Genomic DNA, 13,846 nt, shown 5'->3' with positions numbered 1-13,846 from the left:
ATTTCTTTCTTCATTTTTTTTCATGTGTGCTTGAACAGAGTTTCTGAGAGAGGAGGTGGTGGTGCTGCTTACAGCTCAGTTCATCACATTGTTCAACCAGACAGCACTGGAGGTGAACACACGCGCACACACATTAACATAAACGCAGATAGCTCAGAAAATTTGTGATCAGATCAAAGCATATGACCTGGCAAGCAGTTGTTCCGAAGACATTTGATTTGCTTCAGTGTTCGAAAATCACAAGATTTAAAAAAACAAAACAAAACAAAAAACCCCAAAGATTTTGACAGCTTCTAGCACTATTCAGACTGCATTCATTTCCCATGTTCAGGTGTGAAATGCAATTATTCCTGGAGTAGCTCTGGGATTTTAGTCTAAATCCATCATGTTCATTTTTTACAGCCAGTGCATGCATGTATCTGTCAAGATTACATTGTATTTTACCTTCTATAAAAGGAGCAGTAGAAATAACTCCAGGAAACGCATATCCCATCTGAATTGACATGTTGGTAGAGATTCTGTTAAGTCCTGTGAGGAGAAAAAGAGGTTTTGTGTTTTTCTTCAGTATAAAGAAAGCTCGCACTCTGTTGTATTGTCTCTAAAACTAAAAGCTTAAAAAACAAGAACAATAAAACACAGGTCATGTTTAAAAGGACATGTCAGAGAAGCAATGCAAGTTTTTTATAGTCTGAAACCGAGTGCAGTCTATGAGGAATGGCCACAAAGTGTGTAACATGAATGCAGACACAATGTTTATACATTGCCACTTCCTGGTTGTGTACTAAGTGTGTGTTCCATGTTGTGGTTGTCTGGGTAACAGACAATGGTGACTCCACTGACACAGCAGTACTTTAATTTCGGGGAATTGGAGAACAGTGTGATGTACTGTGTGTGTGGAGTGGAGGTGATTGCTGGCTTCGTCTTCGTCCGCTGGATCAGCAGGAAGGTGGAGGAGAGGGTGGTCCTGTCCATCGGCCTCTTCCTCGCCAACATTTCCTGCGTCTGGTGTATCATCTTCCTCGCTAACCCTCAGGGTGAGTGTGTGTGTGTGTGTGTGTGTGTGTGTGTCAGTCCCAGCAATGGTTGTGTGACCTTGTGTGTATCAGTCCCAGTGAAAGTGTGGCCTCTATGTCTGTCAGTCCCCATAAAGTAGCTGTGGCCTCACTGCCTATCAATCCTATTGAAGCAGGTTTGGAATTTGTGCCTGAAAGTCTATCCCCACAAAGTAGGTGCAGTCTCTGTACCTGTCAGTCCCCAAGAAGAAGGCGTGACCTCTGTACCTGTCAATCCCCATGAAGTAGGTGTGGCCTCAGTGCCGATCAATCCATCCCCCCAAAGCAGTTGTGGCTTTTGTGCCTGTCACTCCCCATGAAGTAGGTGTGGCCTCTGTACCCATCAGTCCCTATGAAGTAGGTGTGGCCTCTGTACCCGTCAGCCCCTATGAAGTACCCGTCCTTATGTACCAGTCCTTATGAAGTAAGTGTGGCCTCTGTACCCGTCAATCCCTTTGAAGTAAGTGTAGCCTCTGTACCCGTCAGTCCCTATGAAGTAAGGGTGGCCTCTGTACCCATCAGTCCCTATGAAGTAAGTGTGGCCTCAGTGCCATCCCCCCAAAGCAGTTGTGGCTTTTGTGCCTGTCACTCCCCATGAAGTAGGTGTGGCCTCTGTACCCGTCAGTCCCTATGAAGTGAGTGTGGCCTCTGTACCCGTCAGTCCCTATGAAGTAAGTGTGGCCTCTGTACCCGTCAGTCCCTATGAAGTAAGTGTGGCCTCTGTACCCGTCAGTCCCTATGAAGTACCCGTCCTTATGTACCAGTCCTTATGAAGTAAGTGTGGCCTCTGTACCCGTCAATCCCTTTGAAGTAAGTGTAGCCTCTGTACCCGTCAGTCCCTATGAAGTAAGGGTGGCCTCTGTACCCGTCAGTCCCTATGAAGTAAGTGTGGCCTCAGTGCCATCCCCCCAAAGCAGTTGTGGCTTTTGTGCCTGTCACTCCCCATGAAGTAGGTGTGGCCTCTGTACCCGTCAATCCCTATGAAGTAAGTGTCGCCTCTGTGCCCATCAATCCCTATGAAGTAAGTGTGGCTTCTGTACCCATCAGTCCCCATGAAGTAGGTGTGGCCTCTGTACCCATCAGTCCCTATGAAGTAGGTGTGGCCTCTGTACCCGTCAGTCCCTATGAAGTAGGTGTGGCCTCTGTACCCGTCAGTCCCTATGAAGTACCCGTCCTTATGTACCAGTCCTTATGAAGTAAGTGTGGCCTCTGTACCCGTCAATCCCTTTGAAGTAAGTGTGGCCTCTGTACCCGTCAGTCCCTATGAAGTAGGTGTGGCCTCAGTGCCATCCCCCCCAAAGCAGTTGTGGCTTTTGTGCCTGTCACTCCCCATGAAGTAGGTGTGGCCTCTGTACCCGTCAGTCCCTATGAAGTAAGTGTGGCCTCTGTACCTGTCAATCCCTATGAAGTAAGTGTGGCTTCTGTACCCGTCAGTCCCCATGAAGTAGGTGTGGCCTCTGTACCTGTCAGTCCCTATGAAGTAGGTGTGGCCTCTGTACCCGTCAGTCCCTATGAAGTAGATGTGGCCTCAGTGCCTATCAGTCCATCCCCCCAAAGCAGTTGTGGCTTTTGTGCCTGTCACTCCCTATGAAGTAGGTGTGGCCTCTGTACCCGTCCGTCCCTATGAAGTAAGTGTGGCCTCTGTACCCGTCAGTCCCTATGAAGTAAGTGTGGCCTCTGTACCCGTCAGTCCCTATGAAGTAGGTGTGGCCTCTGTACCCGTCAGTCCCTATGAAGTAGGTGTGGCCTCTGTACCCGTCAGTCCCTATGAAGTAGGTGTGGCCTCTGTACCCGTCAGTCCCTATGAAGTAGGTGTGGCCTCTGTACCCGTCAGTCCCTATGAAGTAGATGTGGCCTCAGTGCCTATCAATCCATCCCCCCAAAGCAGTTGTGGCTTTTGTGCCTGTCACTCCCCATGAATTAGGTGTGGCCTCTGTACCCGTCAGTCCCTATGAAGTAAGTGTGGCCTCTGTACCCGTCAGTCCCTATGAAGTAAGTGTGGCCTCTGTACCCGTCAGTCCCTATGAAGTAGGTGTGGCCTCTGTACCCGTCAGTCCCTATGAAGTAGGTGTGGCCTCTGTACCCGTCAGTCCCCATGAAGTAAGTGTGGCCTCTGTACCCGTCAGTCCCTATGAAGTAAGTGTAGCCTCTGTACCCGTCAGTCCCTATGAAGTAGGTGTGGCCTCTGTACCTGTCAGTCCCTATGAAGTAGGTGTGGCCTCTGTACCCGTCAGTCCCTATGAAGTAAGTGTGGCCTCTGTACCTGTCACTCCCCATGAAGTAAGTGTGGCCTCTGTACTAGGGGCGATTCTTGCATCTGATCTTTGGGGGTGCTTAGCCCCCAGAGCTGACCGAGGCACCTGGCTTGAACGACAGTGTTTCCACGTTTATTCCGCATTTAGACTAGACTTAACTAGACAAGAAGACTAGACTAGACAAGACTAGACTTATGCAATGTTTTAACAGAAGCTGACCCAATAAACTATGATATCTACACATTTACAATATTTACATTATATTTTTAACTAAACAAGACCTACTACTGCATTTGTAATGTTGGAGATATTCATTTTGAACAGTAATTACTTAACTCCAGTCCGTACCTTCACATCTCGCTATGCCAGTAATACTCAGGTGCTACTTCGAGTTCCTCATCGGCGTGGAATCCAGTTAAAAAAAACACCATGTCGTAGCAAGCACTCGCGCAGACAGGCAACCCAATCAGAGGGGACGCAAGGAGGAGAGGTATTTTACTGGTCATAGAACTATCACGTAACAGGTGAATTCAAGAACACACACACGCCCGCGCACACATTCATTGCGCAGTGCGCAAGGGCACTTATTTCTGAAAATTACGTCCAAAAGCAGTGTTTTTGAGGGTGCTGAGCTAGGGGGTGCTGAGCTCGTTTTTGGGGGTGCTTGAGCACCCCCAAAAATAGGCTAAACACGCCTCTGCTCTGTACCCGTCAGTCCCTATGAAGTAGATGTGGCCTCAGTGCCTATCAATCCATCCCCCCAAAGCAGTTGTGGCTTTTGTGCCTGTCACTCCCCATGAAGTAGGTGTGGCCTCTGTACCCGTCAGACCCTATGAAGTAAGTGTGGCCTCTGTACCCGTCAGTCCCTATGAAGTAGGTGTGGCCTCTGTACCCGTCAGTCCCTATGAAGTAAGTGTGGCCTCTGTACCTGTCAGTCCCCATGAAGTAGGTGTGGCCTCAGTGCCTATCAATCCATCCCCCCAAAGCAGTTGTGGCTTTTGTGCCTGTCACTCCCCATGAAGTAGGTGTGGCCTCTGTACCCGTCAGACCCTATGAAGTAAGTGTGGCCTCTGTACCCGTCAGTCCCTATGAAGTAGGTGTGGCCTCTGTACCCGTCAGTCCCTATGAAGTAAGTGTGGCCTCTGTACTTGTCAGTCCCTATGAAGTAGGTGTGGCCTCTGTACCTGTCAGTCCCTATGAAGTAGGTGTGGCCTCAGTGCCTATCAATCCATCCCCCCAAAGCAGTTGTGGCTTTTGTGCCTGTCACTCCCCATGAAGTAGGTGTGGCCTCTGTACCCGTCAATCCCTACGAAGTAAGTGTGGCCTCTGTACCCGTCAATCCCTACGAAGTAAGTGTGGCCTCTGTACCCGTCAATCCCTACGAAGTAAGTGTGGCCTCTGTACCCGTCAATCCCTACGAAGGAAGTGTGGCCTCTGTACCCATCAGTCCCTATGAAGGAAGTGTGGCCTCTGTACCCGTCAGTCCCTATGAAGTAAGTGTAGCCTCTGTACTCGTCAGTCCCTATGAAGTAATTGTGGCCTCTGTACCTGTCAGTCCCTATGAAGTAGGTGTGGCCTCAATGCCCATCAATCCATCCCCCCAAAGCAGTTGTGACTTTTGTGCCTGTCACTGCCTATGAAGTAGGTGTGGCCTCTGTACCCGTCAATCCCTACGAAGTAAGTGTGGCCTCTGTACCCGTCAATCCCTACGAAGTAAGTGTGGCCTCTGTACCCGTCAATCCCTATGAAGTAAGTGTGGCCTCTGTACCCATCAGTCCCTATGAAGTAAGTGTGGCCTCTGTACCTGTCAGTCCCTATGAAGTAGGTGTGGCCTCAGTGCCCATCAATCCATCCCCCCAAAGCAGTTGTGGCTTTTGTGCCTGTCACTCCCCATGAAGTAGGTGTGGCCTCTGTACCCGTCAGCCCCTATGAAGCAAGTGTGTCCTCTGTACCCGTCAGCCCCTATGAAGCAAGTGTGTCCTCTGTACCCGTCAGCCCCTATGAAGTAAGTGTGTCCTCTGTACCCATCAGTCCCTATGAAGTAAGTGTGGCCTCTGTACCTGTCAGTCCCTATGGAGTAGGTGTGGCCTCAGTGCCCATCAATCCATCCCCCCAAAGCAGTTGTGGCTTTTGTGCCTGTCACTCCCTATGAAGTAGGTGTGGCCTCTGTACCCGTCAGTCCCTATGAAGTAAGTGTGGCCTCTGTACCTGTCAGTCCCTGTGAAGTAGGTGTGGCCTCAGTGCCTATCAATCCATCCCCCCAAAGCAGTTGTGACTTTTGTGCCTGTCACTCCCTATGAAGTAGGTGTGGCCTCTGTCCCCGTCAATCCCTACGAAGTAAGTGTGGCCTCTGTCCCCGTCAATCCCTACGAAGTAAGTGTGGCCTCTGTCCCCATCAATCCCTACGAAGTAAGTGTGGCCTCTGTCCCCGTCAATCCCTACGAAGTAAGTGTGGCCTCTGTCCCCGTCAATCCCTACGAAGTAAGTGTGGCCTCTGTCCCCGTCAATCCCTACGAAGTAAGTGTGGCCTCTGTCCCCGTCAATCCCTACGAAGTAAGTGTGGCCTCTGTCCCCGTCAATCCCTACGAAGTAAGTGTGGCCTCTGTCCCCGTCAATCCCTACGAAGTAAGTGTGGCCTCTGTACCCGTCAATCCCTATGAAGTAAGTGTGGCCTCTGTACCCGTCAGTCCCTATGAAGTAAGTGTGGCCTCTGTGCCTGTCAGTCCCTATGAAATAGGTGTGGCCTCTGTGCCCATCAATCCATCCCCCCAAAGCAGTTGTAGCTTTTGTGCCTGTCACTCCCCATGAAGCAGGTGTGGCCTCTGTACCTGTCAGTCCCTATGAAGTAAGTGTGGCCTCTGTACCTGTCAGTCCCTATGAAGTAAGTGTGGCCTCTGTACCCGTCAGTCCCTATGAAGGAAGTGTGGCCTCTGTACCCGTCAGTCCCTATGAAGGAAGTGTGGCCTCTGTACCCGTCAGTCCCTATGAAGGAAGTGTGGCCTCTGTACTCGTTAGTCTCTCTGAAGTAAGTGTGGCCTCTGTACCCGTCAGTCTCTCTGAAGTAAGTGTAGCCTCTGTACCCGTCAGTCTCTCTGAAGTAAGTGTAGCCTCTGTACCCGTCAGTCCCTATGAAGTAAGTGTGGCCTCTGTACCTGTCAGTCCCTATGAAGTAGGTGTGGCCTCAGTGCCTATCAATCCATCCCCCCCAAAGCAGTTGTGACTTTTGTGCCTGTCACTCCCTATGAAGTAGGTGTGGCCTCTGTACCCGTCAATCCCTACGAAGTAAGTGTGGCCTCTGTACCCGTCAATCCCTACGAAGTAAGTGTGGCCTCTGTACCCGTCAATCCCTACGAAGTAAGTGTGGCCTCTGTACCCGTCAATCCCTACGAAGTAAGTGTGGCCTCTGTCCCCGTCAATCCCTACGAAGTAAGTGTGGCCTCTGTCCCCGTCAATCCCTACGAAGTAAGTGTGGCCTCTGTCCCCGTCAATCCCTACGAAGTAAGTGTGGCCTCTGTACCCGTCAATCCCTATGAAGTAAGTGTGGCCTCTGTACCCGTCAGTCCCTATGAAGTAAGTGTGGCCTCTGTGCCTGTCAGTCCCTATGAAATAGGTGTGGCCTCTGTGCCCATCAATCCATCCCCCCAAAGCAGTTGTAGCTTTTGTGCCTGTCACTCCCCATGAAGCAGGTGTGGCCTCTGTACCTGTCAGTCCCTATGAAGTAAGTGTGGCCTCTGTACCTGTCAGTCCCTATGAAGTAAGTGTGGCCTCTGTACCCGTCAGTCCCTATGAAGGAAGTGTGGCCTCTGTACCCGTCAGTCCCTATGAAGGAAGTGTGGCCTCTGTACTCGTTAGTCTCTCTGAAGTAAGTGTGGCCTCTGTACCCGTCAGTCTCTCTGAAGTAAGTGTAGCCTCTGTACCCGTCAGTCTCTCTGAAGTAAGTGTAGCCTCTGTACCCGTCAGTCCCTATGAAGTAAGTGTGGCCTCTGTACCTGTCAGTCCCTATGAAGTAGGTGTGGCCTCAGTGCCTATCAATCCATCCCCCCCAAAGCAGTTGTGACTTTTGTGCCTGTCACTCCCTATGAAGTAGGTGTGGCCTCTGTACCTGTCAATCCCTACGAAGTAAGTGTGGCCTCTGTCCCCTTCAATCCCTACGAAGTAAGTGTGGCCTCTGTACCCGTCAATCCCTACGAAGTAAGTGTGGCCTCTGTACCCGTCAATCCCTACGAAGTAAGTGTGGCCTCTGTACCCGTCAATCCCTACGAAGTAAGTGTGGCCTCTGTACCCGTCAATCCCTACGAAGTAAGTGTGGCCTCTGTACCCGTCAATCCCTACGAAGTAAGTGTGGCCTCTGTACCCGTCAATCCCTACGAAGTAAGTGTGGCCTCTGTACCCGTCAATCCCTACGAAGTAAGTGTGGCCTCTGTACCCGTCAATCCCTACGAAGTAAGTGTGGCCTCTGTACCCGTCAATCCCTACGAAGTAAGTGTGGCCTCTGTACCCGTCAATCCCTACGAAGTAAGTGTGGCCTCTGTACCCGTCAATCCCTACGAAGTAAGTGTGGCCTCTGTACCCGTCAATCCCTACGAAGTAAGTGTGGCCTCTGTACCCGTCAATCCCTACGAAGTAAGTGTGGCCTCTGTACCCGTCAATCCCTACGAAGTAAGTGTGGCCTCTGTACCCGTCAATCCCTACGAAGTAAGTGTGGCCTCTGTACCCGTCAATCCCTACGAAGTAAGTGTGGCCTCTGTACCCGTCAATCCCTATGAATTAAGTGTGGCCTCTGTACCCGTCAGTCCCTATGAAGTAGGTGTGGCCTCAATGCCCATCAATCCATCCCCCCAAAGCAGTTGTGGCTTTTGTGCCTGTCACTCCCTATGAAGTAGGTGTGGCTTCTGTACCCGTCAGTCCCTATGAAGTAAGTGTGGCCTCTGTACCCGTCAGTCTCTACGAAGTAAGTGTGACCTCTGTGCCTGTCAATCCCGATGAAGTAGGTGTGACCTCTGTGCCTGTCAGTCCCAGTGTAGATGTGGCCTCTGCATATCAGTCTCAGTAAAGGAGGTGTGGGCTTCGTACCTCTCAGTCTCAGTGAAAAAGGCATGGCCTTTGTACCCACCAGTGCTAATCAAGGGTGTATGTCCTTTTTTCTTTAGCTAATCACATTGTATCATAATGAAAATGCTCTGACTCATTAAGATGTGTGCTGTATCATCTCAGAAGGAGATGAAAATAACTTACACAAGTAAATCATTTAAAGCCCAGTAAAACCACACACACACACGAAACCTGTGTATTCACGCTAGTAGTAGCTGGATGGAGTGCTTGAGTCACTTTGTGTGTGTGGCAGGACCAGATTTATCAGATCATTTTGAGTTTAGCTTTCTTCTTCTGCTGCAGGTGGGTTCTCGTGGCAGTTAATGGAGTTCATCGTTGGCGTTTTCCTGCAGGTTCTGGGTCTGCCCTTTATTGCCGTTGCTCAGGTGTCCCTCTTCTCCAAAGTGACTGCTGAGAAAACACAAGGTGAAACAACACTGAAGTAAATAATATTTCATAATGAGAATAGGAGGATGATGATGATTTAGACACTTTTTTTTAATTTATATTATCATTTTCAAGATATCATGAGATCAGATTCCAGTGATAGAATCTGTGGTCTGAAGTCCATTAGTATAACAGTTGTGTTCTGTGGATGGGAGGGGCCAGCTTTTTGTCTCTCATGTCAATCAGACTGACGCTAGCCAATCACCTGTGTGTTAGCTTATTTATGCATAAAAGTGCAGGTAGGGGTGTAACTGGTGCAATTTGGTTTGTTTAATTAATGAAGCAAGTAATTAAAGAATTGAAATAAAAAAATTTGTTCTTGTGTGTGTTTAGGTTTCAGTCAGGGAATTCGGCGCTCTGTCGGAGGTTTGGCCACTATTCTGGGTCCGTTATGGGCTGGAAGTTTAACCTTTAATCTTTACGTGATGCTGGGAGTGATGATGGGCTTACTGGCACTGCTTACTGTAAGTGTGTGTGCATGTTCAAAAAGATCATTACAGAAACCAAGGCTGCATTTTGGCTGTGTTCCAATCCTGTTTTAATTCACTCTTGTCCACTCCTCATCAAGGCTGCTTCATTACTCAGTCATTAAATGATCAATTTAATACTTTGTTCCTGAAAGTACACACTCATGTGATGGGGTCATTGTCTAGGGTGTTTGAAACAGCTGGAACACTGGAAATGATGACTGACTCCATTTTGACTTTTTTGCACTTTATTGCCCTCTGCTGGTAATTTTGTGACTTTTCTCTTAGATTATGATGGCCTTCTCATACAAGCGGCTCGTCGAGCGCACTACAGTGGAGCACACTGAGGAATGAGACGTGACCCAAACAGGTATGACCAGCTATATACAGTATATCAGATACATTGCATGAAATGTATGTGCTGGTTTCATCATAACGAAGTAAAGGTGTACAAATTTTCACGCTTCTCTCTACATAATTAAATATGAACACAATCCTTTAAGGATCTAAACTAAAGTTCACTCCTGAAATCTTTTCTTACCTGGATTTTTTTTCTTTATGAAGTCTGTACATGACCATGTCAGCCTGCATTATACGCACTAAAAAACTCCACACATTTCTACCTGACCATGTTCTGTGTGTGTGCGTGTGTGTGTTTTATGCAAAAAAAAAAGTTTAGTTTAAAATGAAGGATTTCTGACCAAAGCAACTTGGTGTGTCAGTATCACTGAAGTTAAATGATTAATTATAGTGGCATCACGTTTTGACATTAAAGTAGAGAGGATGGAAAATCAAACAGGAAATTCAGATACATTTCATTTCGTCTCGGTGTTAAATAACTCCGTATTGAACAATCAGATTCAGACAGTTACACTCAACTGCATTCATTATCTATAAAATTCAAGTGAAAAGAAATGTAATTTGTTGAAATTCAGTTTTCTTTAAAGGCTTAGAGCAGATTTTATGCGGTATGTGCTGACACATGGGATTTCATGCAATTTTATTATCTCTACCACACAGAATCTACTATTATTTGTTGTTTATTAATGTCACAGTTTTTATTTTTATGTATATTAAACATGTATGGCATTGTGGTTGCTTCTTTCCTTGAGGGGGGTTTTGTGTTTCTTGTGGGGTTTTTTTTTCCAGGGGGGTTAAAATTCGATTGATTGATCTTTATTGATTGATCTTTATTGTCTCTATACAGAGAAATTTGTCTTGGGCTTACAGGGCATTGGCATCATACATAGCACATATAACACAACAACATATAACATCATCACAGATAACAAATACCCCCCACACACACACACACACTGTCCACTCCCTACACACACCATAAAAAACCTCAGTCCAACAGTTATTGCACAATTCAGTACAGCACAGTGTTAAAGGTAGACTGCCTTTCAGATTTTTCAAGTGTAGGTCATAAAAACAATTTTCCCTGACACCCAATTATTGTTTAGTGGACCGAAAGCTACTGAATTCAAATCACAGACTTCCAATTTTGTTTTTTTTAAAATAGAACAATTAATGAATTTAGGGCCACATGGCCCTAAATTCTCTGCTATTTTTTCTTGCTTCACCATGACACAATTCAAGATACATCATCATGCATCACGTGGTGGGCTTCCCCTGTTCACGCAAGGCATTGTGGGATACAAATTTGAAATGAGAGAAAAATGGAGGACGCGAATGAAACGTGAAAGACTGACTACAGTAACAGAAAGCAAGAAGAAAAGTCGTTATTTTGCGAAGGAAAGGAAACGCAGGACCAAACTAATAAATAGCGGCGGTCAGCGAGCACCTCGGTGTGATCAGCTGCTCATTTAGCGACAGAATGATGTAACTGTCAGTGCATGGTCAAAGGTAAACCTGCACATGCGCACACGGACTAACTCTGTCTGCTTGACTGCGCGAAACGAGCGATTTCATGCACATTATTTGCTCAGGAATCCCTTCAAATTAAATAACTTCCCAGCCACAGAATGTCCTGATATTTTGGGATATATTACAGAAATAAACATGTATCACAATGACCAAATTTCAGAGGGAACTAAATTTCATCGATTTTATGAAATCGAAAGGCTGTCTAGCTTTAACGATGGAACTATTTCAAATATTTGTATCTTGATCATCACATAACTAGCTTCTAGTCATATTTGGAAGCCACAAACTGTGGTTTTGATTTTAGTTTTTTTTTTTTAATTCATTTGATTCCTTATCTGTCCTCAGGATGGTGTTTAACACACTGTGTTTGTAAAGCGAGTGTGTATTTCCTCTACAGACTGCAGTAAAGGGGATGTGGAATGAACGAGGTGTACAGCATGCAGTGACCAAAATATTTATTATTTGTATCATTTAAATGCTACACTGAAATCCAAAGCAATCATTTTTATTTTTTTTATTTTTATTTTTTAATGATGAACACACACACAGCACACACTGATACACTCGCAGTGTCCAGGCTTATTATATAAAGACTTTTGCAAATCTGTTATAACAGAATTTTATAAACGTTTCCAGTTCAGACTTTACAAGCTGGTTCTCTGGAGCCGACATTTGACCTCACCAATGTAGTTTTCTGAAGATCACCACTTGGCCCCATCCCCAATGCTAACCTGTCACCTGACCTCACCCTCTCTTAAGATATCCACCTTTACTTGTCTGCTTTTAGCTCTCTTCAGCCATCTACTTTGCCCTGCCCTCTTAGTTCTCTGCATCTCGGCATCCACCTACTGCTACCCATATCCCTCTGGATCAAGGGAGGACAGGGGTGTGACACTTTTGACATTAACATTGTTCTTTCCAAGACCAGCATAAATTCAAACGTCTCTGTCTGCGGTGTCTAAGGTTCGTGTGCCTTTCTGCTTCAAATCACTTCCTACTTCTCTTCACTTTCTACTCCAACATATTCCTGATCCACGAACATGTTGCTTGCACCAGTCTCTCTTCTCCTCTCTTCCTCATTACCCTTCTCTCTCTTTCCTTTCCATTTGCGAATGCAGTTTTCTTTGACAGACTTTTTTAACGGGCTGTTATAATGTTCTACAGCCACTACAGAGCCTCACATTTTATATATTTATATTAAAAGTATATCATGATGGAGGGTTTTTGCGGAGAAGAAAGAGCAGCCAGAAATGCGATGCCATCAAGCGGACTGGCCAGTCACAGTTGTTGTTGTCGTCTGCGTCGGCACGATGTGTACGTAGTTACATTACTGGAGAGGTGCAAGTCAGGATACGGTGTAAGGTACGGTGTAGATTCGATGCAGAAGTATAAATTTTGTAGCCTTTTTTTTTTTTTTAAGCCTTTGTCACATGTACACAAGCACAGTGAAATTCCTCTCTGCGTTTAACCCATCTGAAGTAATGAACACACACCCAGAGCAGTGGGCAGCAATGCTACAGTGCCCATGGAGCAGTTAGGGGTTAGGTGCCTTGCTCAAGGGCACTTCAGCCATGATACAGAGGGAGGGGAAAATGTTATGAAAGTGCTGTTCATTCTCACATTTTTCTTGCCAGTCCTGGGAATTGAACCAACGACCTTTCAGGCCATGGCTGCCCCCATGCCCTGCAGATTAGAGATATTCGTTGGCCTTTAGCTCTGTCTTGCTCTGTTCTCTTAGCACTTTAACCATCTCTTGGCTTTAGCTCTTCGGAGTCATCCTCCTGGCCATGCCCACTCTTCTCTCTATCTAGTTATTCACCTGATCTGTAAATGATGATTTATAACCACACCCGGATTTTACACAACATAAATCAGGATTTATAGCTGTAAGATGAGGGGCTTGTGAAACTTGGGTTCCAATCATGGGTGTGAATTGATTTTTTTTTTTTTTACAATTCTGATGGATTATTGATGTACATTTATTATTGTTGTTGTTGTTATTATTATTATTTGTTATTATTATTATTATTATTATTATTATTATTGTATTTAAATGTTATTGCACTATGTAGGGATATACGATATACCTATAATACATGACAAAATATCCTAAAACAAACTACAAAGGCAGAATGTTTGGGTCCGAGGTACTTCTTTTCAGTGATGTCAGAAACCTAACAAATAAAAACCACACTACATTTTAGTAACTTTAGAACAAATGATTAAAACCTGTTATAAACATGAACTAATTTCACCTCCTTTAGTTTCTGTCCCAAATATAACTTTGCTACACAGTAACTCTATGCAATGTGAAAATGTGTTATCTTATTTTAAGTGACAATACTGAAATTTATTATTAAAATATGATCTGTCAAACACCTCTTTTTCTTTTGTTTATAAAGATAACGGAGTTTGGGATGACAGATAATGTTGTGCTGCATGTAGTGTTATTAATGAGAGCGTAATGGTTGTGACATCTGACAGAGCGAGCACTCGCGTAGTACGAGAAAAGCACAGCCCTCGGATCCGCAACTAGAGATGCATCATTAAATATTTCATTTCAGAAATCATCCAAGCGTATAAATAGCAGCAGTTACAGTTTCATTTCATTTTTATTTGTCTGTGGTTTTGGTCCATTCATCTT

General features: G+C 45.9%; 1 protein-coding gene across 3 annotated transcripts in view; it reads left to right on the top strand.

Moving 5' to 3' along the window:
* mfsd8l1 (major facilitator superfamily domain containing 8-like 1) overlaps positions 1-13,846 on the top strand; it is a 50,898-nt gene that overhangs the window by 17,882 nt on the left and 19,170 nt on the right. Inside the window, exons 7-12 of one of the 3 annotated variants that reach the window (XM_060940483.1) lie at positions 39-112; positions 821-1,034; positions 8,702-8,824; positions 9,179-9,309; positions 9,601-9,682; positions 11,600-13,833. In XM_060940483.1, the coding sequence (XP_060796466.1) occupies positions 39-112; positions 821-1,034; positions 8,702-8,824; positions 9,179-9,309; positions 9,601-9,666 (608 nt within the window). In that variant the 3' untranslated portion in view covers positions 9,667-9,682; positions 11,600-13,833. Of the gene's footprint in view, positions 1-38; positions 113-820; positions 1,035-8,701; positions 8,825-9,178; positions 9,310-9,600; positions 9,683-11,547; positions 13,834-13,846 lie in introns of those variants that run through there. The other 2 variants (XM_060940481.1, XM_060940484.1) reach the window with 2 other exon arrangements.

Source organism: Neoarius graeffei, chromosome 15 (genome assembly GCF_027579695.1).
Source record: "Neoarius graeffei isolate fNeoGra1 chromosome 15, fNeoGra1.pri, whole genome shotgun sequence".
NCBI classification, from domain to species: Eukaryota; Metazoa; Chordata; class Actinopteri; order Siluriformes; family Ariidae; genus Neoarius; species Neoarius graeffei.
This window is presented reverse-complemented; position numbering and strand designations above follow the sequence as displayed.